The sequence below is a fragment of the Gopherus evgoodei genome, chromosome 4 (genome assembly GCF_007399415.2).
Source record: "Gopherus evgoodei ecotype Sinaloan lineage chromosome 4, rGopEvg1_v1.p, whole genome shotgun sequence".
Classification (NCBI taxonomy): Eukaryota; Metazoa; Chordata; order Testudines; family Testudinidae; genus Gopherus; species Gopherus evgoodei.
The window spans coordinates 148,794,531-148,821,869 of record NC_044325.1 but is presented as its reverse complement, the minus strand read 5'-3'; the positions used below and the strand labels follow the sequence as shown (position 1 = coordinate 148,821,869).

Below are 27,339 nucleotides of genomic sequence, written 5' to 3'. Positions count from 1 at the left end.
AAGGAGAGGGAAGCCAGAATATCTGGTAACCTGGCCAACAGCGACTGCTGCCGATCCTGAGGGGGATGTGTCCAGGAAGAACCGCTCCCCCTGAAATGGGAGCTGGGGAGGGGGGAGACCCAACCAATACTGAGGCCCCAGCTGAATTTTAGGAACTCTCTGCAGGGTTCCTAAACAGTAAGGAAATGTGACCCTAAAGAGCCTGCACTACCTCCAAGAGAGCTCTCCGTGTTCCCATGGGGTAAGGCCCTGCGAACAAGAGGCCTTCTGCTTCGGGGTGATCCAGTCCGTCTCTCTTGTGCACTTTTCCCCATCAATATCTGTTGTGATTGGTTACTGGGACATTGTATACATATGTAGGCCTGATTATGACAACCGTCCCACCACAGGGTCACAAGAGCCTCGTGATACATTGTTGAAGCAATTCTGGAATTGTACATCCTGCTTCCCCAGTAATGAAGTGTCAATACAGCAGATAAATAGTTTGCCTTAGTTAATAGCTAAGGGGGAGGGATAGCTCAGTGGTTTGAGCATGGGCCTGCTAAACCCAGGGTTGTGAGCTCAGTCCTTGAGGGGGCCACTTAGGGAACTCAGGCAAAATCAGTACATAGTCCTGCTAGTGAAGGCAGGGGGCTGGGCTTGATGATCTTTTCGGGTCCCTTCCACTTCTATGAGATAAGTATATCTCCATATATTTAATAATTCACTGTCATTTTTAAGGGGAGAAGGTGAATTTCTCTTAGTAGCAGATTTCTCAGAAAGCTGTGAACTGCCTCTCTCCCCCATGCATGCTTGGCAGTCAAGCAAATGCTGTAAGAGAGGGAAGACTCCAGGGAACATCCATGTGTGGCTGGAGAAGTGTTTAAGCCAAAGCAAATTGCTGGACTATTTATGCTGTGCTTTGAGTCACAAGGAATCTGGCTTCGTTACTGTCAGATCTGCCAGCCCAAAGGCAGCCCTGAATTGCTGCGCATGGCAGGGCGATATGAACACAGAGGCTGATCATTTCCCCAAGCTAGAATTTCCTCTTGTCCGAAGTGCCTCTCAGGAGCATTCTTCATGCAGTTCCCATCTACTCTGATGGCAGGAATATCCTAGAAACCTCTGTCCGCAGGGTCCTGACCAGAAGTTTCTGTTAGCCAAGGAATTTCTGATTTTTCATTGTAAATGAAAGGGCATCAAAAATGTACTTTGTTGAACACTAAATATCTTTTAAGTAACTTGCAGTGTTGTTGTAGCCATGCTGATCTCAGGCTATTAGAGAGACATGGTGGGGGAGATAATACCTTTTACTGGAACAACTTCTGTTACTGAGAGAGACAAGCTTTTGAGCTTACTCAGAGCTCTTCTTCATCTAGTGCTCCTCCTGCTTCAGATGATTGGAAGATGTGCTCTGGGTAGGCTCAGAAGCTTGTCTCTTTCACCAGCAGAAGTTGGTCCAATAACATTTTTAGAGTACCTGATCTTTTCCCAGCCTCAGTTTTAAGACTCATGGACTCAGTTATGGTCCAACTCCATCAAATTATATTTGTTTGATAAATCTATTCTCAGTTAATCCGATGTCATCTTCAAACAAGCCAGTGTTTTTCTGAGGCTGGCTCTTTTTTTAACACCATCTGTAAACTCCTGGTTCCATCCTCCTTTGTTCTAAGTGAGCTGCTAGAGGAAGGATTTTGGAGCTCATGCATAAAAGCATCCCTAAATCCTGTCAATATCTTTTGAATGCCAGCTCAGCAAGGAGACGCGTGGAGCCCTCTCAAATAGGCAACAAGTTTTTAGAGTTGATGATTCATTATTTCTGAAGCTTTTCATTAACAGCTGTGGTGTGTTAGCAGATTTGTGAGTCCTACATAATTCCATGGCATGAAAGAAATGTCTTAGGAGAAGTTTCCTGCAACACAGCCATTTCCCTTATTCCCTTATAACATCCTGTTCTGTAGGTAGTTTAAATAATCAAAAGGAGGAATGCACGTTAAGGGGAGGAATTATGATGATTATTTTGGGTTTGCTGATGGTAAACCCAAAAAGTAGCTTGGTCCTGAATTCAGCCAGGCTGAGCTGTTGGATTTTGTAACTCTCTTTTACTTTTTAAACTTCTTGTCACTAAATTCACAAATCAAGTCTGACAGCTAAGTTGTCTGAGGATTTGCTCTCTCGTTTCTGCTGTCCCCTTGCAGGGTGATATGGATACTCCTGATTCAGCCCCAGGGGCTTAGCTCAGGGCCAGCAACAAATGTCTTGTATTATTTATCCTTCAAACCTTATTTTTGTTGCTAATCATAGGAATAATAGTAAGAATAAAGATGCTTTCGGGAGATGCACTACATGGTAACTCCTTGTCACTCATGCTAATATGCCGTGTGTTCATATTTGTATCTCCAGGCTTAGGGCTAGAGACTGCTGACAAGGACTTAAACAAACTGTAATGGAAAACATTTCTTCATTTCAAAAAAATATTTGCAAAGGAAAGTGACAGAAAAGGAGCAACAGAGACACATTTTCAAACAACCCAACTCCTTATGTTTTCGCACAGAACTGTGTTTGACACTGAGAACCCTGAGAAGAATTCTAGGACTTAGCTCAAAATACAGTAGATCGGTGTCTCGGAACCCTGCAATGTTGAGAATACGATTAGCCAAGTCTCCTAGGAGCTCCGCCATCTGTCTTGCAATTCTATTTATTATTAAATGAGACTAAACCGATTCATTCACCAGCCCGTGACATGCCCCTTCTCTCAAGGCTCTGGTTGCAATGGCTTGAATAAGATAAACTGTACAGTCTGACTCAGACATGACCTGTTCATGAGGCTGCCGAAGGAGAGCAGCTGAGCGCAGGAGGTTTCCAGTATTCAGAGGTATGAGGTGGGTGCTTATTCTCTCCAGGCCCTGCTCCTTCACTCACTGGCAGCTTTTACATGCCTCCTTCAAGGCAATTAACTTGTGGGCAGCTAAGAAGCTTTCCCCTGCCAACCTAGATAGTTAATACTACTGGGCTGCAGCTCCTAAATGTTAATACAGGGGTCGGCAACCTTTCAGAAGTGCTGTGCCGAGTCTTCATTTATTCACTCCAATTTAAGGTTTCGCGTGCCGGTAACATTTTATGGTTTTTAGAAGGTCTCTCTCTACAAGTCTATATATAATATAACAAACTAGTGTTGTATTGTAAAATAAACAAGGCTTTCAAAATGTTTAAGAAGCTTCATTTAAAATTAAACTAAAATGTTGATCTTACACCACCAGCCCACTCACTCTACTGCTGGTCTGGGGTTCTGTTCACCTAGGCCGGCAGTGGGCTGAGTGGGGCCTGCGGCTGGAACCCCCAGCTGGGAAGGGTCTGGCAACCAGAACCCCAGACCAGCAGTGGGCTGAGTGGGGCCTGCGGCTGGAACCCCCAGCTGGGAAGGGTCTGGCAACCAGAACCCCAGACCAGCAGTGGGCTGAGTGGGGCCTGCGGCTGGAACCCCCAGCTGGGAAGGGTCTGGCAACCAGAACCCCAGACAGGCAGCAGGCTGTGTGGGGCCGGCAGCAGGGACCCCAGACCGGTTATGGGCTGAGCGGCTAAGCCCATTGCCGCTCAGGGGTTCCATCCTCCGGCTCCTGCCAGTCGGGATCCTGGCTGCCGGACCCACTCAGCCTGCTGCCGGTCTGGGGTCCCGGCCCTGCCCACATACAGTGGCTACCTACCTTCTCCCTGGTTCTGGCCCATTCTCTGCCTCCCTTTGCACTGAGCTGAGAATGGGAGTGCATTGAGCACAGGGCTGGGGGTGAAGGGTCTGCCCAGGAGCTAGAATGAAGGCGGGGGCTCAGGGTTGGGGCAGGAGGTTTGGGTGTGGGGGCACTTACCTGGGCAGCTCCCATTTGATGTGAGGGGTGCAGGTGGGAATGTGACTCCCATTTGGTGCTCAGGGTGGGGGTGGGGATGTGTGGGGTGCATGGGATATGGGGGGGCTGGAGATGTGGAGAGTGCAAGAGCCAGGGCTGGGGGCATGTGAGGGGGTGCAGGTTTCAAGGTAGGAGGGCTGGGTGTGTGTGGGGGTGCCAGAGTCAGGGCTGGGGTCATGGGAGGGGGTGAAGGAGTCAACAGGGGGCTGGGTGGGTACAGGGCTCAGGGCAGGGACCTGGGGGTGTGGGGGTGGTGCAGGGTTCAGGGCAGAGGACTGGGTGTGTGTGTGTGAGGGGGGTCAGGGCTCAGGGCAGAGGGCTGGGTGACTGCCCCCCCCCCAGAACCCTCAACTCCCCACCGCTTCTTGTCCCGATTACCCCCTCCTGGGACCCCACCCCCTGCCCCTTGTCTCCTGACTGACCCCCTAGAACCCTATCCCCTACCTGTCCCCTGACTGCCCCAAACCTTATCCACACCCCCGCGCCCAGACAGACCCCCTGGACTCCCATGCCTATCTAACCACTCCCCGCCCCCTGACAGGACCCTCAGAACTCTAGACCTATCCAGTCCTCCCCTGCTCCCTGCCTGCCCCAACCCCTCTCCACAACCCTGCCTCCTGACAGCCCCCAGAACTCCTGACTCATCCAACCCCCCCAGCTCCTTGTCTCCTGACCACTCCCTCCAGAGGACCCCCCCACCCTAACTGCTCCCCCAGGACCCTCCTTGCTGCCTGTCCCCTGACCCCTATCCATCCCCCAAACAGACCCTGGGACTCCCATGCCCTATCCAATCTCCCCCCCCCCCGCTCCCTGACTGCCTCCTCCAGAGACCCCCGCCCCTAACCACCCCCCAGGGATCCCACCCTTCCATCCAACTCACTCTGCTCCCTGTCCCTTGACTGCCCCCACCCCTTACCTAACTCCCCCCCAGACTCCCAGACTCCCTTGCCATGACGCTCCCATCTCATCTGGAGCCCTGCCCTGCCCCTCAGAGCGATGTGCACGCAACAGCAGGGCTCTGGATGAGCGGGGAGCGTCTTTACCTCTCCACGGAGCCAAACGCTGCCCCACGGGAATGCGCAGCCCCAGCCCCCAAAGCGCTATGCGTGCAGCGGCAGGGCTTTGGGGGAAGGTGGGAGAGGGACCGGCGGCTTTCTGCGCTCAGCCAGACACTCCAGCCGTAGGGCGCAGACCCTGCAGCTTGCCGCGTCGGCAGGATTTTTAGTGGCACTTGGAGTCCCAGCAGGAAGTCGCGTGCCATAAAAAAATGGCTCGCCTGCCATCGGTTGCCGACCCCTGTGTTAATACAATTAAGATACATGGAACACTGGGAACAACAAAAACCTGTGTCTCCTGAAAAGGCTTCTTTATCTCAGTGACACTCGCTTATTGATATCCAGACATCATGTTGTGTATATATGACACTTGTTTGAGAGTTGTTTGTTTATTTCAATTGATGTTAAAAAATCCTATAGCTCCAATAGCAGTTGTGTTCCCAAACAGCAAGCCAGCGACAGCTAACAATATGAACAGGTTCCCTCATTACGCCAACAAAGTGATTTTCTTTTCTTTCATTTGTAGATTCAGGTGTTTTGTCAAGATGAAAATTTAAATCCTCTTCATGTTTTATAGGGTTTTTTCCAGGCTTTAACATCAAAGATCTAATTATGGCTAGATCTAAAGTAAAACATAGAATCAAAGGAATAGAACTCATGAAAAGACCTTGTATTTTATGGTGAGACATATTTCAAGGCTTATTTCTGTAACAGCTGCAATGAAGAAAAGATGCGAGCGGCTTGGATTGTCTGATTAAAGGCTCAGCTGCCTAATAACAGATTTTGAGTGATTTATTTTTAAACTTCAGTTTTGGGGTGAATTAAGAACCTTTTAGAGCTCATGAAAGTGAGAAGTGGTTGGCATTCCCTAGATTCAGGCATAGTGCAAACAGGTATTGTAAACTCATACACATTTCTGCCGATTGTAAAAAATAGCAAATAAATACATTTCTGCCAATGCACTTCAATCTCAACCAGTGATAAACAGGCTTCTTTATCAAAGGTACCATTTTTCTATATGCTTCCTTCAGCACAGAGACCATCTGTTTCTTTACATGTCTTAATCCTGTGATTCAAGCAGTCAAAAAGTCCAGAGTGAGGGCAGAAGGCAAAGAGTTGTGCATTCTCCTTCACATGGGCCTGATCCAAACTTCCACTGAGCTCTATGGAAAGGCTTCCATTATCTTCGAGGGGAGTGAATCAGGCTGTGAGTGTGGGTCCTAATTCCAGTTGCTATTAATGGGATTTACACACACTAGTGACCGTCAGCCTCGGCAGCTTGCTGCGGAGATCCCCAAGGACCGCAGAGCGAGGAGCCAGCTCTGACACCTTGCTTCTGGCTCCAGTGCAGATTTGCATTGCTGTGACCTGTGCCTGTTGGCTGTGGAGCCCAGTCATGCGCCTAGTCTGCCTCCTATGCCAGGGTCTTCAGCAGGGCATAGCAGCCTATTGAGCAGCTGGGGACTCCTATCTGCTTTCTGGCCACTGTGCAGAACCCCAGCATAGAAGGCAGGGAGACACCTAAACCCAAGCTGAACGGTAAATCAATGGGATGTCAGCATGGACCTAAAAGCAAGCACGTACTTCAGTGCTGTCCTGAATGGGGCCCAAGATTTGTTCCACAAATCCATTGTCCCTTTATCACCACTCAGCAGGGTGCCCCTTGTTAGCAGTGCATTCTCTGATTTCAGGGAGATGTGGTGGGCCTGGTGGGATTAGCTCTTTGAATTGCAAAGGCTGGTTTGAAAACAGCACACTCTCTGGATTCTCCATTGTGTGTGACAAGCCCAGCAGTAGCAGAAAATAACACCCCAAACTGGGGCTACAGGCAGGGTTCTGATCAGCCCTAGCTCTCCCCTCCAGCTGTTCTCTGTGCCCTGTCCTCACGTCTCTTAATTCTGTGCCACTCTCCTGTTTATTGTCGCAACCTTTGTATACTCTGCTCCTTCCCTGAGCAGCTATACCCACCCTCCCACCTCCTAGACATCTCTTTGCCTGTCTTGTCATTGCCCGTCCCCCTCCGTCTCTCCCTCATTCCTGCTCTTCCCTCAACACCTGGCCTGGGAGAGCAGGAGAGTCTTGCCCAGGGATGGCCAGTTACAATTGCTCTCTCAAGGGCTGTTCTGACCAGTGAAAGCCCCTGTCTCTTTGCCTCCTGGAGCTGGTTGAGCTGCATTGTGCTGGCCTCTTTGGCAGAGCACAGCCCTGGTGCTCCTCACACAGGTATGGTTTGAGGGAACTGGGCAAGGAGCTCAGAGTCTGCCCTGCAGTGCAGTATGGGGAAGGTAGGCAGGTACCCAGTGGATCTGGTTAGTCCCACTTCACACCAGGTGGTTTGAACTTCCAGCAGAGGCTTCTGGTATATTCCTTCGAGTATCTCAATGGCTTGATTGGGCTTGTGGTATTCAGCGAGCATTAATTTTAGCTCTGTAAATACCTTAACAATACTGTGGTAGCCCAGGTTCTTGAGAGCTTTGGGTACTGTCAGCGTGAGCTTTATTTTCTGCATGTCAACCCATAGCCCGAGTGTCTGCATGGACACAGGACAACAGGGGGCATGTTTTACTTTAGACTACATTTTGGAACGTTGAGATTTTTCCCTTTTTGCCTGTTTTCCTGTTACCCATTTTGCACCCGAGAGTCTTAGCTAGATCCTGGAATATAGTTTTAATAGTCACTAATACAAGCTGCACATCTAGGCAGGGGAACAAATTTGCAGTTGCGTACTCGTATCCAAAACTACCAAAACTGTTATTTGCAACTCCGTGCACAGACCTACCTCAGCTCCCAAAGTCCCAGGGCACATGTCAATGCTGAGTGGGCCATCTCTTCTTCGTATATGCCACAGTGCCAGAATCTAGGCTATGGGGAGGAATCTTCCTACAATGTTATATCAGTGATTTGTCCATTAATATGCTGCAAAAAGTGATGTAAAAAAAAACTGTCCTATCCCATTCTGAGATATTGTAGATCATATTAAACCCCATGTCATGTGCATGCTCTTTATTTATTCCATGATTCTTGCACCATTGCTATAAACCCTCTTCCCTCTCCAGAGAAGAGATTTAAAACTTGAAACCTATAACATATAAGGGAAAGTGACCAAACACCCAGAGGACAGTGTCAGCTATCACTCTGAGTTTGTTGATTTATTTAATGTAGCGGAGAACATGTAATGCCTGCTATAAAACCTCCCTCTCTATTTGATTTCACTGTGTCAGCAGCCCGTGGTTTTGTATTCTCCATGAGCACAATTGGACGGAAGGTGCACTTTAATAGGCCAATAACCAGCCTGCCTTTCAGAGTTATGGCAGTGGGGTTTTAACAGCACATCGGAAAGCCCGTGTTTTGCAGTGGAAGGCACGTTCTGCCATACCAGCAGAAAGGTGCATCTCCAGGGCGGTTTATTAATGCTCAGTCCCACGGCAGTTCTGCAGTCAGGCTTGCGGCTAAGCGGCCTGCTAGGGACACAAACCCAAGTGCGACCTCAATATCTGACCATGCCAATTAGCCCCACTGCCACCCCTTTCTGGTCCCTGCCTTTGCTGCTGAGGCACTTTGTTTGAGTCCAGCGGTCGGCAGGGGAATTGTGTGTGTTCACCCGTCACTCGCAGAACTGCAGGGGCCCGGGGTAGAGACAAGCCAGCTTGCACCATCTTTTCATTTTACCTTACAGCTTTCTCACAACCATCTTTTCTTTTCTTTTCTCTTCTCCCTTCCTGTCCCTCCTGCTCCCTGTGTGTCCCTGTCCCATCTCCTGCCCTTAGAGCTCTCCATCAGCCTCCTTGCAGTGATAGTTATTGTGTGTGGCCTCGCCTTGGTGGCAGTTTTTCTCTTTCTCTTTTGGAAGCTGTGCTGGGTGCCCTGGAGGAACAAGGCCATTTCTTCTAACGTCTCCCAGAGCGAGGCGGCTTGCAACCAGGAGACCATGGCAGGCAAGCTAAAGGACACAGGCACGCTTGGCTTCCTGGAGGCAGCTGTGAAGATCAGCCACACCTCACCGGATATCCCAGCTGAGGTCCAGATGTCCATGAAAGACCATATCACGCGGCACGTACGGCTACAGAGGCAAACGACGGAGCCGGCATCGTCCACCAGGTGAGTGCTGTGCTGTGCTCTGTGCAGTATGGAGACAGCATGGGTCTGTGCAGATTGGCACCATGCACGTGGCTGAAATGGCTTTTCCATTTAAATTCTGAGATCCTTCCATTTAAGAAGCTGCGCAGTGCTTGGGCTGATCTGCAGGCCTTCCCAGATGCCCCATACCTTGGAGACTGCTGGCACTTAAAGCAAGAGGCTTAAGTTCAGGCTTGGGTTGGATTCTTACTAGCATGAGCCCGCAAGAAGGGACAGTTTTGCCCCACACATAGAAGAGCTGTAGGTCTTCTTGTTAATACGGCATCTCCTGGTGGCTGGAGGTGGACCTGTGTTGTTGGCCATTGGTCAAAGGCTGTTTGCCCAGTAAGTGGTCAAGGATGGAGTTAGCAGCTGTTGGGAGGATGTTGGGTTTCTCAGGGAGAAGTCGGGTAAGTGCCCATTCTGTGATGTCATGCCCTGAATTTACAGAAGGTACAGTAATCCTGAGCACAGGCTGGAGAACAGTGGAGCCTGGCCAGCAAACCAGGAGAGGATTAGAGATGCTGTAGGTATCCACTGACATGGTCTGTGGGCAGAGGCTATTAGATTATCTATCCCTCATGTACGTCCCAGCCCATGTTCCCTCAAGACCAGTCCCATTGCACTACTCCTTGGGAATGGCTTCAACTACATTTACCAGATGGCACCTTTCCGTAGGGGAGAAACACTGTCTCTGGAAGTTCAGCACTGAGCTGCCAGCAAAAGCGAACCATTGTTTGTAGCGTCTGCTGGCTCTAGAGAGAAGTCCTAAAAACAGCAAGCTAAGTACAGCCTGCAGCTTCTTGGCTCCTGTGCCTAAACCGGGGGGCTCCATGGGTCCCTGAAAGAATCCCCATGCTGTGTAAGGGGGGCGTTCTCTATGTTCAAGATTAGCCTGGATGATTAATTCCATCTGATCCGTCCTGGAGCTCAGCAATGGGAAGTCAGACTTTCCAAAATGGCTATTTACTAACTCACAAGGAATCAGATATTATATCACTGTACACTAACGACCCTAGATATGTGTATGTTTCTAACTTACACCCAACAGGCTCAATACTGTTTGATTATCGAGAATGTGTGATAACACGTATCTCTAGTCTCCAGCAACTGGCTTGCCTTGGGTGTGTTCTTAATAATTATTTGTTGTTCGATATGTAAGAACTATGTCATTGAGCCTGAGGGGAGATGGACCCAGTGGGGCTGAAGAAAACACACCCATCTCCATGCTGGAGAGTTTGCCAAAGATTTGCTTCGTTTTGACCCAGCTGATGTATTAAGTCAAACTTAAGGTGGGCCCTTGATTAAAAGTAAAGGATTCAAACCGTGTTACTGTAACTTGGCCTTATTGTGTCAAGCTGTCAGTATGCTTGTGGCCACTTTAATTTTGTGACAGCACAACAGGGCGAGGGAAGGATTGGTGACATGGTATATTGTCAGATAGAATTAGACCTCTTTGCTCTCTTCTTGCTTCTCTGGCTCACAGCAGGACTTGTTAGATAAACGGAATTGACGTGTCACTCACTGGCCAGGCATAGGAGTAGCTGCATGCCAGTGCCCCGATCAATGCCTCATTCCTGCCCCAGCCGCAGCCTACAGGCCTGTGCATGAGTCATTAACATTAGAGGTGAGATGCAAGGGCCTTGGAGGACTAGTCTGGGGGAGAATCCAGAGTCTGTGAAACTAGGGCAGGAAGCTGAGTCCTTGCTTTCCGGCTGCAGTGCTGGCCACAGCCCCAGTGAGGTGGGCAGCACCGCTGCGCAGGCAGCTGTTGCTCAGAACGCTGCTTGCATCAGCACCCAACATACGAGACACACACCTCAGTCTCCCGTTTGAAGGGGAACTAAAACTCATCCTATGACTGCTGGAATTATGCCAGGCATTGTTTGTGACTGAATTGCATTGCTTTTCGGGCCGCTCAGTCACATGGACACATGACACACATGCAGCATGTGCGCACAATCACACACAAACACTGCACACACGCCCAGAACCCCTGCTCTGTGCACACACAAACACATGCATGTTCTGCTTCTCCAGAAACCGTTCATGCACAGAGAGGGTAAAAGCTCAGTCAGGCTGATCATGTGTGGGGACAGCTTGCCAGGGCCTGCCCACGGTATGCCAGCCCTGCTCGTTTTTTCATTGTCACTTGCATCATTAAATCACCTCCCAAGATGTAACAGAGAAAAAAATTAAACAGGAATTTGTGTCAGACTCCACTGGCACACGTCTCGCTGCACCCTGAGTAACAGAGGGGTGTTTGGGATAATGGTGCCGATGTGTTACTGTCACTCATCTCCCTCTTGCATCTTCCTCAGATGTATGGAGGTACAAAACTACATGGAAAAAATCATGTACAAACCTCCAAGAAAGAAGGCAGCATGTTGGCCATTCTGGTAACACACTCAAAACTCACCCGGGCTCCAAGGTTTGCGTAGTGGAGAAGGCCCCCTGCGGTAGCAGCCGTTGTTTCTTTTGTGCATCCTGTCACATCATTTCTGGCCCCTGAGTGCCACATCAAAACCAGAGATCGAGCTGCTAACCCTGCCCTACTTTGTTTGATTCGCTGCCCTGCGGCTGCCTCCTGTACTGAGTATTGCATAGCTGGGTATCTTCTTGAATCCCTAATAAATGCATGTGAATGAGTGTGAATGATCAAATCAGGTACATCAGCCGTCTCTGTAGCAGGTCAAGCTGCTGTGGTGCTGAGGCTGCAGGTAGGGTAGAGACAAGTGCTGGAGCAGGGATTGTTCTTGGATTTATTTCCAAATCGCTCCTTCCTGTGCCAGGCACACACCTTTTCATTCTGTGCCCTCCTGGGGCCTGGTGGGATCTCCATCCAGCTCCACACAACCACGACATGCTCACTGCTGAGTCAAAACTCCCCCTAGCAACCTGAAGGGCCCTGCTGAGTCCAGTCCCCTGCTGTCACAGGCAGCCCTGCCACATAACCCTATTCATAAATGTATCACTAAGAGCTATCATAAAGCTGGTTAGCCCCAGTGCTCCTATTTGGAGGCTGTTCCAGAGCCTCTCTCCTTTGATGGTTAGGAACCATCTTCTCATTTCCAGTCTAAATCTATTCATGGCCAGTTCATTGCCATTGGTTCTTGTGCCCACACTGTCCTTCACTTAAACAGCTCTTCTCCCTTCCTGGCGTTTATCCCAATGTGCTTACAGGCAGCAGTCACATCCCTATCAGCGTTGTGTTGCTAACCTAAACCCCCCAAGCTCTCCGTTCTCCTTGCCATCTTAGCAGCCCTTCCAATTTGAGTTCATCTTCCTCAGAGCCTGCTATATTAATGAAAAGTAATTCCAAAGCCAAGCTACATGACCCCCAGTGTCGGCCTTCTACCCTGTCTTGGCTGCTCCACAGTCTTCAGTTCCTAGAGTCCTCTACCAGAAGGGGTGCTGCACCATCCCTTTGTATTCGGGGAATGTCTAATGAGCCGTACCTGCTCCAGTGCTTTGACAGTATCTAGCCTGCTGCCCCAGAGCATCCTGCCATGCTGTCACACGGCCTCTCACACCACACTGGGCAACTGGCAGGCTCAGTGCTCTATGGTGCAGGCCCAGCTTTGGGAGTGAGGCAGGTTATGGGTGATCAGGCAGGGAGCTGGGGCTCCTTGAGTTCTCAGTTTTTAGCTACAGAGCAAAAGGAAGAGCTGAGGGGCATCACCCAGCTCACGCAGGGGCAGTTTCTGCCACTCTGCAGAGACAATTAAAGTGAATAACAACAGCAGGATCCCACTAGAGCCCGGAGAACCTGTACTGGGAAATCAGCAGGGCCTCTCTGAGCCCCTTCCCTTCAGAGTGAAACATGAAAAATGCATCTGAAGAAACATGGAGCTGCTTCCATGGGAGATGGGGACACAGCCTGCCAGGTCTGCATGTTCCATTGCCTGGCTGGCATCTGTTGGGGGAGGTCTGAGTACAGCAGGGCCCGGAGGCAGACATCTTAGCTAGTCCTGCCTCTGCTTGCCTGGCTTTCACAGTCCTGTGAATTCTGAGGGGAAGGAAGTTTAGTGCCATGGTCTGGCAATGGAAAAGTGCAAGAGAACTGGAGAGTCTCCCGGGCCTGTGAGCTGTGGCTTGGACACAGTGTATTTGCTCTCATTTATGTCACAGGGGCATGGAAGGGGAACAAATGAGAACTGGAAGGCCCCTGGGCTTCTGCTTGTTATCTGGGCTCCTCAGTTCAGGCACGTCTCTGTGTGTGAGGGGGGAGGCGGCACCTCTGCAAGCTAGGCTGGGATGTTTCCATTGCAGATCCAGAAAGAGAGCCTAATGCCCCAAACTCATAACCAGCTCAGAGGTTCCCCACAGACAGCACAAGCACTCGTTCCCCTCCTTCTCTCATCCCCAGCTCTGCTTGGGTTAATCTAGGGAGGGAGCAGTGGGAATGTGCCAGGCAGAGTGTACAACTGTCCTCTCCCCTTGCAGGCACATTTCCTTCAAGAGGCACCTGCCTCGGCAGATGCACGTGTCCAGCATGGACTATGGCACGACCCCGCCCCTTGGGCCCTGAGGCAGCCAACGAGCATCGGAAGGATTTAAACCAGAGCTTATAAGCAAAAGTCTGTGGACTGGCTGAGGACCCGAAAAGGAGGCGGCAAAACCTGTGGAAAATAAACTTCACCCTCAAATATGACTATGAGAACGAGACGCTGATTTGTGCGGATCCTCAAGGCCTTGACTGCCGGCCAAGGATTTCTGCGGCAGCTCAGATCCCTACGTCAAGATCTACCTCTGCCGGACAGGAAGCGCAAGTTCCAGACACGAGTCCACAGGAAGACTCTGACCCCACCTTGATGAGTCCTTCCACTTCCTGTGCCTATGAGGAGCTGACTAGCAGGAAACTCCACCTGAGTGTCTTCGACTTCGACAGGTTCTCCAGGCATGACATGATAGGGGAGGTTACTTGGAGAACCTGTTTGAGGCCTCGGACATTTCCCGGGAAACCCTCCATCTGGAAGGACATTCAGTACGCGACCAACTGTGAGTATCTGCTGCAGAGGAGCCACGTTGGCTTTCAGATGGGTTGAGATTTATGCAGATATTGTGCATCAATGTTATATGCACTGCCTGTGCACATTAAACTGGATAGTGTGTCTAGCCATCCACACCAGGAGAGCATGTGTCTTTGTCCTCTCCTCCCCCGGCTGCTCCACACCAGTAATAAGAGTCTATTAGATTAGCTAGTTAACAGAGTTTCTCCCATTAGCACAAGTGAGAGGATCTCATACTTTTAGCACTGAAGATCCACGGTTTAAACTCCACCGATGATGACCCAAGCATAGTGGAGAGGGAGGCTGTTGTGTGCACAGCTGTCAGCTCTACCAGGGTCCTCATTTATTGCAGACCCCGTTCTAGCTCCACCTGCCCCATCTTGCTGTTATCTACCTGTTCAGTACTGTTTGTGTGCGACTTGTGCCCCACATGTGGTGAGTCACGTACTCAGTCTATGGTAGCTGAAAGCTCTCAATGTCTACCATGTGCATAGGATGGACATTAATAAATTACTCTGGAGGAACATCCTGGTCCATCAGATCACTTACCTCCATTTTGAGAAGTTACACTGTCTTTATTTACTGGGTGACCTGTTTCCACAGTATCAGAAAACATCATTTTGGAAACATGTAGGAATTGCTAAGTTTCCTGGAGCTTTTCTTTTTACCTTTTTGAAAAGTAACATTTCAAGTCCTCTAAACAAAACAAATAGCAAACAACTCCAGCCTCCAAGCTGATCCTGCATGGAAAATTCAAGCAGAGACGCTCAAGCCATTATTATTGTTCAGTATTAATCTGGCTCTCTCAGAAGCCCCTCAGAAATCTACACCCAGAGGGATCAGCTGAAAGCATAACTTTTGTTTGCTTTTCGTGTATAAGTTTACATCATCATTTCACCTCTTTTAAAGTTCAACCAGAAGTTGTGGAATTAATCACTAAGTAAAATTCTATTCCGTAAGTTGTGCAGGACAGGCTAGAGCATCATAATGATCCCTTGTAGCTGTAAAATCTGTGAATCTGGAGATAAAATGTACAAATAGTGGCAGCTTCATCATTCAGATGCTGTCCTTAGCCCTGAGTGCACAGTTGGGGTCTTGTTGGGCTATGATTGTCTGACAGGGTAGTACACTGCCTATCAGCGCTGCCTGGCAGTGTCACTCTTCACTGCCCCCTGGCTATTGGTGGAGCTCAGCTGGCCACATGAGCTCTGGGAGTATGGGTGATGCTAACTAATGACTCATGCAGTGCTACCCTCATCCGCTCTTTGGCAGTGGAACAGTTGCAGTAGCTCCCTCTCTTGTGCTGCACGGGGGAGAATACCTGCAATAACGGTGATGGTGAGACAGGGCAACACATTATGAACAATGGCCTGTAAGAGGCTGCAGTGTTAGCCCCACACCCTGTCAGCAGGTGATGATCCTGCTGGGAAATAAAGCCTATTGTGCTGTCTCACTGAAAAGGACGCTTATTACCCCTCGGGGATGAGAGACATAGAGGTGGTTCTCTGCAGAGAAGATCTAGTGTGTGAGCTGAGCAGCCCGGAGGGAGGATCCTTAGGAGCAGCAGAGGCTGGAGACTGGAGTTTTAGTGGGTGTTTTGAATTTCTTTAGTGAATGAAGGGGGTGGTTCTGATCCATTGTGACTGGTCAGACTGTGGTTATGGCCAGCGGGGGGCGCCACCTGTCCACACTGGCTGCTCAGTTCAGTAGCGTGCACATTAACCCCCACATAAATCGCTGTTTTTCTACTCTTCCCATATCACCTCCAGGAGTGCCTGTTTGGAAATAGTGCTGAGGGCTAACAACAAACCAATCTGCTCTGTAGGTCTGGAAGCAACTTGCTCTTTTTCTGTCTCATGTCACAGCCTTATTTCTGAGGCTGCAGAATATGCGATTTCCATAGCCCTGTGGCCCAAAGCAAAGGCCTTGCCATCCCTGCTTGGTGATGAGCATATCCACCTGTCTGGCAAACGGAGTGAATGCTTTGTGTAATCCCACAGGGTTATTGGTCTCTGAGCTCTCTTGCTTTCTGCGGGGACTGAGCTCTGCATAGCCATAGCTATTCCACAGGGGCCAGCAATATTAAAGGACACCTGTTGGCACTGCTCCACGACCTCTAGCAGTACTGCTCTCACTCGCTGGCCACATCCCCATCTTGCCACTCAATTTCTACCAACAATATCACTCCGTCATTGCACTGAGCTCTGACCTTTCCTTGCATTCCCCTCAAGCTAGGGGTCTCCTTAACCTACAAGTGCCACCCATCTGCTGGCCACAGATACCAAGGGCTGTTGAGACCTCCCCGAGCTGTGCCCTGCCCGGGGAGGTGCAGTGCTGAGGGAAGGGAGAGAGCTGCACGTTGCTAATGCAATTGCCGGACAGCCCAGCATGTGTCCAGAGCTGGAGTTTGGCTGTTCTGTGCAGGAAAGGATGGAGTGAGCTGAACTGAGCAGTCAGTCCCTTGAAGTGTTTCTGAGGCCAGGGATAGATGAAACGTTCAGTTCCTGTTTGACTCTGGACTCCATCCATCACACTGCCGGTTCTGACCCTGACACGCTGGCAGCAGAGACTTGTTGTCTGGATTCCCAAAGACAGAGCCCTTGGGAGCCAGGGCTGCCCATAGCCGTACCAAACCAGTGTGTGGCTGCGGGTCCCAGGTACTGACGCAGCATCTGGTAACCTGTAGTGCATTTATCTTCACACCAGCCCATGTGTGGGGATGGGGTGGGGGGGAGGGAGCTAAGGAACAGAGTGGCTGAGTGACTTGCCCAAAGTCACACGGGGAGTCTATGGTAGAGCAGGGACTCCAGATCTCCAAGTCCTACACTAGTGCCTCCCCACTGGGAGATCCTCATGCTCTAGCTGCCTCTAGCAACATTGTATGGAGATAGGGTGTATTTGCACCCAGGTGGCCCCTGCACTTGCTGTTTGCAGCTGGGACACTCACTAGGCAGAGCTCTGCAGGATCCTCTTTTTCTCACTTCCTCTTGGATTTCAGTTCAGCCTGTTTCAGAGAAATCCAGGACCTATGATTAGGTCCTTCCGCACTGCCTTGCTGGTGCTAATCCTGAACGGTCCCGCAGCCTGGTCTTCACCTAAAACTGAGGTCAGCCTCGCTATGTCACTCAGGGCTGTGCAGAATGTACCGTCTGGACGGCCATAGTTAGGTCAACCTAATCCAAGGTGGGGATGTGGCTAGGTGGGCAGAAGGATTTTTCTGTCAACCTAGCTCCAGCCTCTCGGAGAGGTGGATACCTACGTCGACGGAGGCATCTACACAACATCACAACATCTGCGCCGCTGCAGCACCATGACTGTGCCGCTTGTGGCAGCTGTAGTGCAGACATACCCTCAGGGTGGACTTGGAACCTGGTGTGTGTGCGCATGTTGTGCGTGGAGTCCATGTGTGCGCATTGCAGTGCACTGATTCTGTTCACTGTTCAGGGGCGATGTGGTTGCTCATAACTGACAGCTGTCAATGGGCTGCCTGCTACTCGGTTCCGAACAGGGGCGTTTTCAGAACAATGCCTATGGTGGCTGTTTCTCTGACAAGAATATTTTGTTGAGCAGTTGAGGATCTGATCCTATGAACAACAGGCACCAGTCGAGCCAGACGCTCCCCAGCCCACCCAAAACACCAGCCCTTTTTTTGTTTATCTTCATCCATTGTCCTTCGATTTTGGCACTTATTCAGCACTCCCGCCCCCGGCACTTGGAGTACTGCCCTATAACCCCCTTCTCAGTGCTACTCCAGTCACTTGCTCCAGAGTTTGTTCAGTTTGTGAGTCTTCTGGCTCAGGCCTATACAGTTTTGTGTAGATTCTGTGATGAATTTCCTGGTCCCAGGGTGTGCAGTCTAAACCTGCCTTGCACATCAGTTATTTGACATGGCTAGTGTGTTGGAGACTTAAGACACAGAAGTGTTCTTTTGCTGATTTAATGTTTCTAACTTCAAATTACTTCTAGGGAATAGTCACTGCTTTGAAATCCTAATACCAGCTTTGCACTCCAGACATTGCTATGAATTGCTTGCTTTTCCCACTGTGAGAACATGCTTCGATTTCTCTGTGGCCACAGCTGGAGTTCTCTAGCTAATCTTTACCTACCGGTCGAAAAGCGTTGATTAGGTCATTTCGTAGCCAGAGTCTGCCCTTACTCCCCACAGGCTGAGCAAGATGGCTTGAGGCTGGATTGAATTTAATTTTCCAATGGCTTTGAAAGGCTCTTCCTTATGAAATGTTCCTTATAAGAGGGAGTTTAAACAAAACCACTGAAATACATAGTTAAGAAATTTGCCAGATTAACTGTCTTGTTTGAGATGGAAGTCCTTTGTGTACTGGGCTGCTTTGGAAGGGTGTCTGTTATCTTTAAGGATCATCGCATGCAGGCTTTATCTTTCATCCTTGAAATCCTTCCTATTGTACTTGCACTGGATAAGACCATAGCAGTTCCTACAGCCCTGGAGCAAAGACTCATTATTTCTGTGTGAAACTCCACATTTATCATTATAATGGTAGAGCTGTCGTGCATGTTGCAAACATCTCCATAATGCTGTAGTTATTGCTAAAAATCCACAGCTCACATTACTAATTTACTGAGGCTGGCTTATTGTAAGGAATAGTAGCCATAACAGGATAACAAATATGCACCAGGTCTCAGGCAGCAGTAGCCCCGGGAATGCTAGCATTTGGCCTAAATGAAGTTCTTAATATTCTCATTTTGTGATGTAAACAACAGGGCCAGGCTTAGCTTCTGTTAATATGGCACCCATGTTTAAGCCATTCCTGACACCTAGAAGAGACAGGTAATTTGTATAGACTGCTTGAGAGAGCTTTTCCCAAAAGCATATTCAGTGGCTGTCGCGCTGGGCTGCTGTTGCTCACAGACACTTCTGTACCATAGATCACTTGCAGTTCTAAGTGCAAGTTATTTAACAGAGCTCTGCTGTGACTACCAGAGGCAGGTGGCTCCTTACCCGACTTGGACATAATGGACTAGGGAGTGGCTCCCTGGAGTGAGAGGATATAGAGTGTGGACTGAGCAATTCTGGGGTAGGAAGCTGAGGAGCAGCCGAATTGAGGAGGAAGGCTTAAACCTAACTCTGTTGTTCATTTCTATGGTAATAAAGCCAGCCCCAGTTGGGACAAGCATCCACTAGCACACTGGTCAGCGCTTCAGAGCTGAGGCAGATGATACGGTTTTTTATAGTGCCTTCCAGCGTGAAATCTGAAAAATACAATACAGTTAAAGAACATCAAAGCCCAGAGAGAAAGATATTTTCTTTCCTTTTCTCCAGAAGGAAGAAAAACAAGTTTCCTCTTATTGTAAAAGTGTCAGAGGGGAATGAAAGGACGGGATCGTCAGTGAAGAGGGTCTGTAACAATGCCAAGTATGTAGTTTGTATTTGACTGTGGAGCAGAGTTCAAGGTTGGGTGTGTAGGAAGTGGTAAGGGCTTTCTCAGGGGAGAGAGAATGGGGTTAGCTAATGGCACGTACTGAACAAGCAGAGAATTCCTAACAGAGGGATTATTAAAAGACAGGCTGTGAAGGGGTCATATTGGCTGTGAGGTGAGCAGAGCAGGCTGTGTACAGCCAGTAGCATCTAGCAAGCCTCACAGAACACCCCCAGGACAGTATGGGACAATTGCTTGGCTCTGTCCTGCCATCCTCTCCCTATCACATACATGGTTCCATTCATTTCCATGGGAGTGCTGCAGGCACTGGTCTGCCACAGCCAGTTGTAACTACCCAGGTACACTTCTGTTTTAGCAGAAAGTGGGAAGATAAATGTGGTTCTCATCCTACAGTACCAGCAAAGGCTTGAGCAGCGAAGAACGTGTTAATTCATGTAGGTGAAAAAGCAGAATGTGCCCAAAGGAGGATGTACAGCCATTCAGACAGTGCCTCTGCTGAGCAGCTATTGAATGAATGAATTGTAGCTTATGAACCTGTGAGCCATTCTGGTCTCGATGTTTGCAAAGCTTATCGATCCAGACTTTCCGCTAACTGCTGAGCTGCTGACGTGAGTTAGGAAATGGCCCAGTGACTCAAATGTGCAGGTAACTCATCCATCCAAATAGGGCCCTTCTCACTGGTCTCATTTGTGGTAACAGAGTAAAACCCTCCGAACCATGCTTACTGTCAGTGCTGGTAGGGCCAGGTCCGTGCCCTGTGCAGCTTCTCACAGAGCAAGGAGAGGAGGAGAAGGTGCCTTTTGGATGCTCTCTCAGTCTAAAGGAGATCTCTTCTAGCATCTGTGTCCATGGCCTCCTGCTAGGGCTGCTCCCAAGTGAGCCCTCTGACTAATGCATGGAATGAATCAAGGCCAGCACTGTGCCCTGCCCAAATGAGCAGTCACTGGTATGCTGCACAGCCCAGTCAGGCGCACAGAACCAGAACCAAGCACAGACGCTTTCCCACTTATTATTTGTCTACTTGGGCATGATAACAAACAGTCCGCGCCAGAATGGCTGTTCCCCAGAATTTGTGTGTAAACTCTTTGCTAACCCCTGCCACCTCCTGCTGGGGTCGGGTGTGCGCTGCGTGGGTGGAGCTCCAGTGGCTGACGCAGTCAGTGCTTGAGAGGCTGTTCCAGGGACGTGGTGCAGAGCACTTCCCTGCAGTAAGGCTTTTTCTGAGCTCTTTGGCATCTGTAAGAGACAGGACGAGATAATTTCCTGAATCTCAGTTTTTAGCAGCTCAGTTTGAGACATCTTCAGGGAACATGATTTTCACCTGCCCCAGGGTCTCACACTGCCTCCTCCAAAGCTAAGGAATTATAATTACCAGTCACAGGTGACAATCTTGCTCAGTGACCACTTAGACAGATCTTACAAGGAACCCTGGGGAAGCTTTGTTAGTATTAATTAGTTATAGGGCGCCATAAAGCATATGGACTGGGCTGATTCCCAGCCACACACGGGAAGGACTGGGCTGGGCTTTGAGTAACATTCCTCTCTATCTTCACAGAACTCTTGCCCAGATTTTATTCTGAAAACTCCTTGGACTCGGCAGGCAAGATGGGGCTAAACCAGAGCCAGAGCATGCTCCCCTCTCCCTCTCCCAGAGCACAGCCTGACATTTGGCATAGCTTGGGATCACAGCTGGATCCAGACTCTGCAGCTGGAGTAATACACAGTGTTATCCTTTTACAGGAATCAATTTGGCAATTTCCCTTTCAAGAGCTCCATTTGCCCAGAAAGCAGGCCCTGCTAAGTCTTGTAATGCCTGGATGCGTCAGTGGGGTTCTATGGTCTCTGATAGGTGCCTTCAGCTGCAGTCTGTAAGAACCTTCACTTCCAGCTACTGGCTCTCAGAAGGGTGTGAAATTCTACCTTGGAAAACAACAACAGAAAAACTCATCCCCATTGAATTCTTCCAGCCAAATGTCTAATCTGTATAGACAAGAGCAAATGCCTTGACACCTATGCAGAAAGAGGGCTTGGGAGCTAACTGGAGCCACAGAGCCAGAGGATCAGTACAAGCCACGATCGCTTAGCTCTATGTAGGGAGCCAGGCCCCAGTGAGGGGTTTCTGAGGGATGTAAGTGATGTATCGAATGGGTGCTGCTGTCATAGACCCGTTCCTCAGCACAATTAGGGGGTGCTGCTGCAGATCGGGTATTACCGAGCTGCCCTTTCCATGTTCTCTTCTACAGGTGTGTAGCAGGGTGGATCCCTGTTCCTGCCCTGAAGGGATTAAAAGCAGCCTTTAGGCTGGGCTGATTGGGGAAGTGACAGCAGCTGGGGCCAGGCCCCAAACTGAGCAACAGGCCCTTATATAAGGGCAGAGAAGCCAGGCACTCAGACAGTCTCTTTCTGTATTCAGAGAGAGAAGGGCCTGGCTGCAGAGAACCAAATAAAGTACCTAGGGTGAAGCAGGGCTGGGGAAAGGCAGAGGAGCTGGGGAGCTCCTGCCTGGAAAGCCCCAGGCTGCAGCCTAGCAGAAGGCTAAGAGGTACTGGGCATTGCAGGGTGCAACCCAGGGGTAGGCTAAGGCAGCAGGTCCAACCCTCTTTGCTGATGATGAGAGGCTAATGCTGCAGTCTGCCCCAGGGCGTGGGGCTAGCCAATGACTGGGCAGTTGCCAAGACACTGAGGCAAAGTGGGGATAGAGGGTGGGGGGTTCCCAGGGAGGGGAAACCCCTAAGAAAGAGGAAGGCGTTACTACCAGGGGGCAGAACCCCACATAAAAGGGGCACTGGGGTCCAGGGAGGGACTTGGGGCCAGTAGCTGAAAGGCAGATCACTGGCCTGCAGAGGGCGCTCCGAGCTGGAATTTGAGCTAATTCCTGAAGCAACCAGCAGGAGGTGCCTGGGGGTGAGTTGCGCCCAGGTTACAAGGTACATTTATCAATTACAATCCACATTTATCCTGGCAATCCCGAGATGCGTGGGGGCTGCTTTGTGCAGCTGGGGGTTCCTGGCACCACATCTGGTGCAGGAATATACTATCTGATCTGACACTTCTGATGGCAGCGCACTATCCAGTCAGTCAGCTCCACCAGCTCCCTTGGGGTAAAATCGATGGCAGTGACACCAGGCTGTGATGTAGAGCCGAGCTTGGCTCTCTGAGGAGGAGTTCAGCACTTTCAGGAGCAGAGCTGGTGTGGTGCATTAAAATTCACAAGCTCTAAAGCCTGTCCGTACAACCTGGGAGGAGGAAGGTTTAAAGCCTTGCTCGCATTTTCTCCTGTATTTGCTGGGTTGGCTTCTAGCTATTTCCCCCAACCCCTCATCTCAGCTGCATGGTGGGTCAGAGCCTGAGTGGGTGCCTCTTTAAAGTGTGGCTAGCTCTTTGCTGTCAGCGAGGAGCAGCTGGGCCTCTGCCCACCAGTGCTCAGGAAGAACGGGTCTGCATAGCTGTCCAACTCCTAGCGGTGCCGTGTGTCAAGGTAGACATTCTCCAATCCACGCTCCTTATTCTCATTACACCAAGCTCCATGGGCGCAGATTGAAATAAAGCGGTAGAGATGAGACAGGCCCAGCTAGCCTGAAACAGCCCCTGCCTGGCCAGCCAGGTGCATGAGTGCCTTTGTCTGTCCGAATGTTGCCACATGCCCTCCCCACATTGGGGGGGCGGGCATCTCTGCTTTCACTTGGCAATTGCGTGGGGCTAGGGGTTGAGCTCTGTGGAACACTCCCTTGAACCATAAACCAGCAGCCGTGGAGCTGCATGGGGCCCCCTGAGCTCTCGCCTGGGGCTGGGTACACAGAAGCCACAGGGCAAAGCCCGAGAGCAGAGCAGGCACAACTCTCCCGCTAGCACCCACTGTGTGGTGGGAAGCTGCTGGGGCGTTCCACTGTCCCGGAAGGGAGGGGTGGGGAAGCTGCCATTAAATGACTTCTTAGCACAATATTCTAACTGAAGCACCAAGTTATCCTGCTGCATTACGAGAATTAATGACAAGGGGAAGCTCTGGGCCCAGAGATAGAAAATCCTGTGACAAAATCCCCAGTGGGCCATGTCCCACTCCCCGTCCCCCCACCATGCAGGGGCCAATGGTTCCATTGCAGCACATGCTGGGTCTCTCTCATGGCCTCTTGCCCTCTGTCCCTCACAACCTGGGGCAGCTCCAGCTCCTTACAGGTGCCCAGGCGCTTCCCTGTGCAAGGCTGGTTCCTTCTAGCAGGGGCCACCCCAGAGGGTTCAGACACCCCATGGCCATGTTGTCTGTCCCCAGCCTGTAGCACCTCAGCTGCAATGCGTTAATCATGAGGAGGTGGTGGGATGTGCCCCTGGTGGTATTGGAGCAGCAGGGTTTATGGGTGCCCAGCTGTGTATTATTCTCTGAGTCCACTGGCTTCTGGTCTAGGGACCAGATGTTTAATAAAAATGCCATTGAATGAAGGCAAAGTCTTTTGCCTGTGGCATGGCTTGTGCTGGGTGGAGGGGCAGGCAGAAACCCTTATACTTGCCCAGTCTGACCACTGTTTGCACAATACTGGAGCTAACATGAATGAAACATTACCCCTGGGCAGAGGGTCAGCACATCTGGGTGCTTAAGGGTCTTGTCCTGACGCTCTGCACAGGGGAGGGTTTCACTTTACAAGATGAAGAATAAAGTAATGGTATTGATGAGTGTCCTTCTCCTGTGCCTTTCTCTTTGCAAGTGTTCATCAGCACATGCTCTGTTATATTCATACAGTGGCCAAAGTCTGTGCAATGAGCTTTGCAGTCATATAAACCCTACACCCTGTAGAGCTTACCCTACAGCTGGGGGTGGGATGCAGCAGGTGAAGCAAACAGACCGTGCAAGGTGAGAGGGGAAATAAATTACACTGCCTGGTTTAAATGGGGAAAACAGAATAACATTCTTAATAGAACATCCCTCAGGGAGCACAGGATCAGTGACTGCCAAGGAGCAGGCAGAGCGGTGGAGGTAGTTTGCTGGGCACTCTTGTTACAGGTTAGAAAGTATCTTAGCCTCAGAGACTATAATTAAAATCAGAGTTCCATTCTCTTCAGTGGGAGGTTTGCTGAGTATCAAAGAATCACATAACTCCGCTGGGGTTCCTCAACAGAAATACTTAATTTTTATTAAACCGAGGAAAGTTTTCCACAAGTGAAAGCAGACTTAGGTAGTTCTCCCTCTTAATCATACAGTCCTAAGAACTCAGTGGATGTGTGGACTAGGAAATACTGACACTTTAACCAGAATCCTGTTCCAAACATCCCATCTGAGGGTACGCTGAAAAGCTATATAGTTTGCAGGAGCCAGGGATTTTCAGTGCAGAAGGCGATGTGAAGCACAGTATGCAGACTGCGGATGGGCAGGCATGTATATCTGAACCTGAATACACAGCCCTGATACTGCTCTCATTCCTGTCAAGTTGGAGATGCAATACAGACATGCTCTACATTAGCTTAGAATGCCATGTTTTATGTTTGTAGATTACCTTGACTGCATTCTGTAATATAACAGAGACACACTGTTGTCCTTTCTTCTCCTCTTTCTGGAAGTGTCCCTCCCCCTCAAACCCACTTGCGGGAATTTGCTCTAAATCACACAGCTGAGCAACTCCTCAAGACATTCATTTTAATCCCACCGCACTTGAATACGTCATTTCATAGCCTCTCTGTGGAAAAAAATAAAAAAACTCCTCCCCATAGATTTACTATTGTGATGAAGAGCCACAGAGCATATGGTGTAGCACCCTGTGTCTCCTCACCTCGTTAAAAAAGAAACAAAAAAGGAGTAGATTATCAGATGTAACTCTTAGTGAGCTTGGGAACATTAAAGCAGAGAATGACTCTTCCCAAGAACTAATGACTAATACAACTGTAACAATAATTAGCGTAGCTAATGGAATTAAGAGCCAAGCTATTACATTGCAAAGAGAGAGAGTAAAGCTGCTAGCAGGACAGCCTAAGTCTTCACTGAATGCGGATGATATCGCACAGGATAACGGGAATAGAAACTAGCAACATTTCTGCAACTGTCTAAGCACTTAGGCAGCATTGTTCATTCGTATTCTCTCTCTGAGCTCAGCGCCCTCACTTCAGAAGCAGCTATTATTTTCAAGCTATCTGCCTGCCTCATCTCTCTGGCTGGGAGTAGTTGGACTTCAGTCAAGACCCTGAAGCCACAGAGATTCTAAAAGCTGCAGATGATATGCAGGGAACTCTGATGCTTTAATGAGGCCCCTGGTTAATATTCTGGGAAGCTAGAAATTCAACTCCCAATGGATTTGTCAGTAGGTGCTAAGGACAGGGCAATATAATAGGTGAAAACACAGTTACCGAGTTGTATCTCATTGACAGTGAGATTGGGACTACGATGTTTTTGTTGTGCCATTAGACTAAGCTGTTTGTCATTTTGAAGGGAATGGTCTTTAGGAGAGTTGGTATTTTAAGAGAGAGAGATCCTGGAGGGAGCTCTGACTGGACTGGTATATCAAACATTTTACAAGCAACTTGCATCTTTTGTGACAATATGTCTTTAGATTCTTACAAGTCTAGTCATACATCCCCTCTATCCAGAAAGCATTTAGCTGTCACTGCTTCTTTCATACTCTTCGTGTTTGAAAAGATTTGGGATTTATTTGCTAGTCAAGAGAAGTCTAGTGTCAAGAACCAATACTTTACTACATCACTCATTAATATTCTGCACCTCTAAGTGGAATAAATATCGAATCTTTTGCCAGAGAAAGAGTGGGAAATCATTTGGCATAAATCACATGCATCAACAAGACCTAGTCCTCTAACACATGGGCATTTTACCTTTCCTCAATGCAGATACTTCTCTTGCAAGTTCTGTCACTTGAATACTAACAGCTGCAATTTCAAGAGATAATTTTATCACAGTGGAAGGAACCAAATGCCCCTTCTGCAATGATAAATGGATTGTATGCCCTATGCATGAAATAAGCAAACTTGTAACCATGCTCTGTATATGTTTGGGAATATTTCTGCTTAGTTCAGAGTATAATGTTTTTCCACAGCCTGAGCGATACCAATCTGTTTACAAACTCAGTTTGGCTTCACTTTTTTTTAAATTCCCATGAGCAAGACAGCGTTACACATCAGACTATGCTATTAGAAGGTGTCACTGGGTGGGCTGGGCCTGCAAAGGGTGTTAAGAGCTGTGTATAAAGAGCTGCACACACGAATCCATTTGCTATGCACAACAACATGTATTATTGGTCCTAGAAACCCCAGGAGTTATGCTATGTGTTCCTGAGCACCAGCTACCGGCACCATATGGTTAACTAGCTATTTACATGTATAGCCATCATAGAGTGACCAGACAGCCCAATATTAGGGGCTTTGTTTTATATAGAATGCTATTATTCCCCCACTCCCAATTTTTCACACTTGCAATCTGGTCATCCTAAGCGCTCCACTCATTTATAGAGCACTCACAACAAGGGCTTAAAACCCCAGTGCAGCCTGCAGCTAGATGAGGTGACTGGGTCATGTGACAGCAGCCTGGAGGCAGAGCCACTATAAAAGGCAGCCTTTTCCACAGCAGCAGAGATTTGGAGGGTGGTTCTCTGGCAGTGAGGACTGTGTTTGGCTTAGGGAGAGCCAAGCAGTGTCAGGACTGGGGAAAGGAGCCTGTGACTGCAACCTCAGTGCAGTAAAGTGGATTATTTGTGCTGGGAAAGGAAGAGTTTGCACCTGGCATGGCTGCACAAACTGATTACATTAGTCTTGTATTATGTCCTAATTAAGAGGGGGAGGAAATGTGAGTAGGCTGCATGCAGGTCAGTGGAGAGTCAGGGGAAAAGTGGAGGCCTGGCTGCCAGATGCTGGGATGGAGCAGACTGGCCCT

At 49.3% G+C, this 27,339-nt stretch overlaps 1 protein-coding gene across 1 annotated transcript in view; it reads left to right on the top strand.

Annotated features, from left to right (window-relative positions):
* SYT6 (synaptotagmin 6) overlaps positions 1–27,339 on the top strand; it is an 83,014-nt gene that overhangs the window by 32,319 nt on the left and 23,356 nt on the right. Inside the window, exons 3-4 of the mRNA XM_030561773.1 lie at positions 8,704–9,034; positions 13,499–14,053. Of these exons, the coding sequence (XP_030417633.1) occupies positions 8,704–9,034; positions 13,499–13,583 (416 nt within the window). The 3' untranslated portion in view covers positions 13,584–14,053. The remainder of the gene's footprint in view (positions 1–8,703; positions 9,035–13,498; positions 14,054–27,339) is intronic.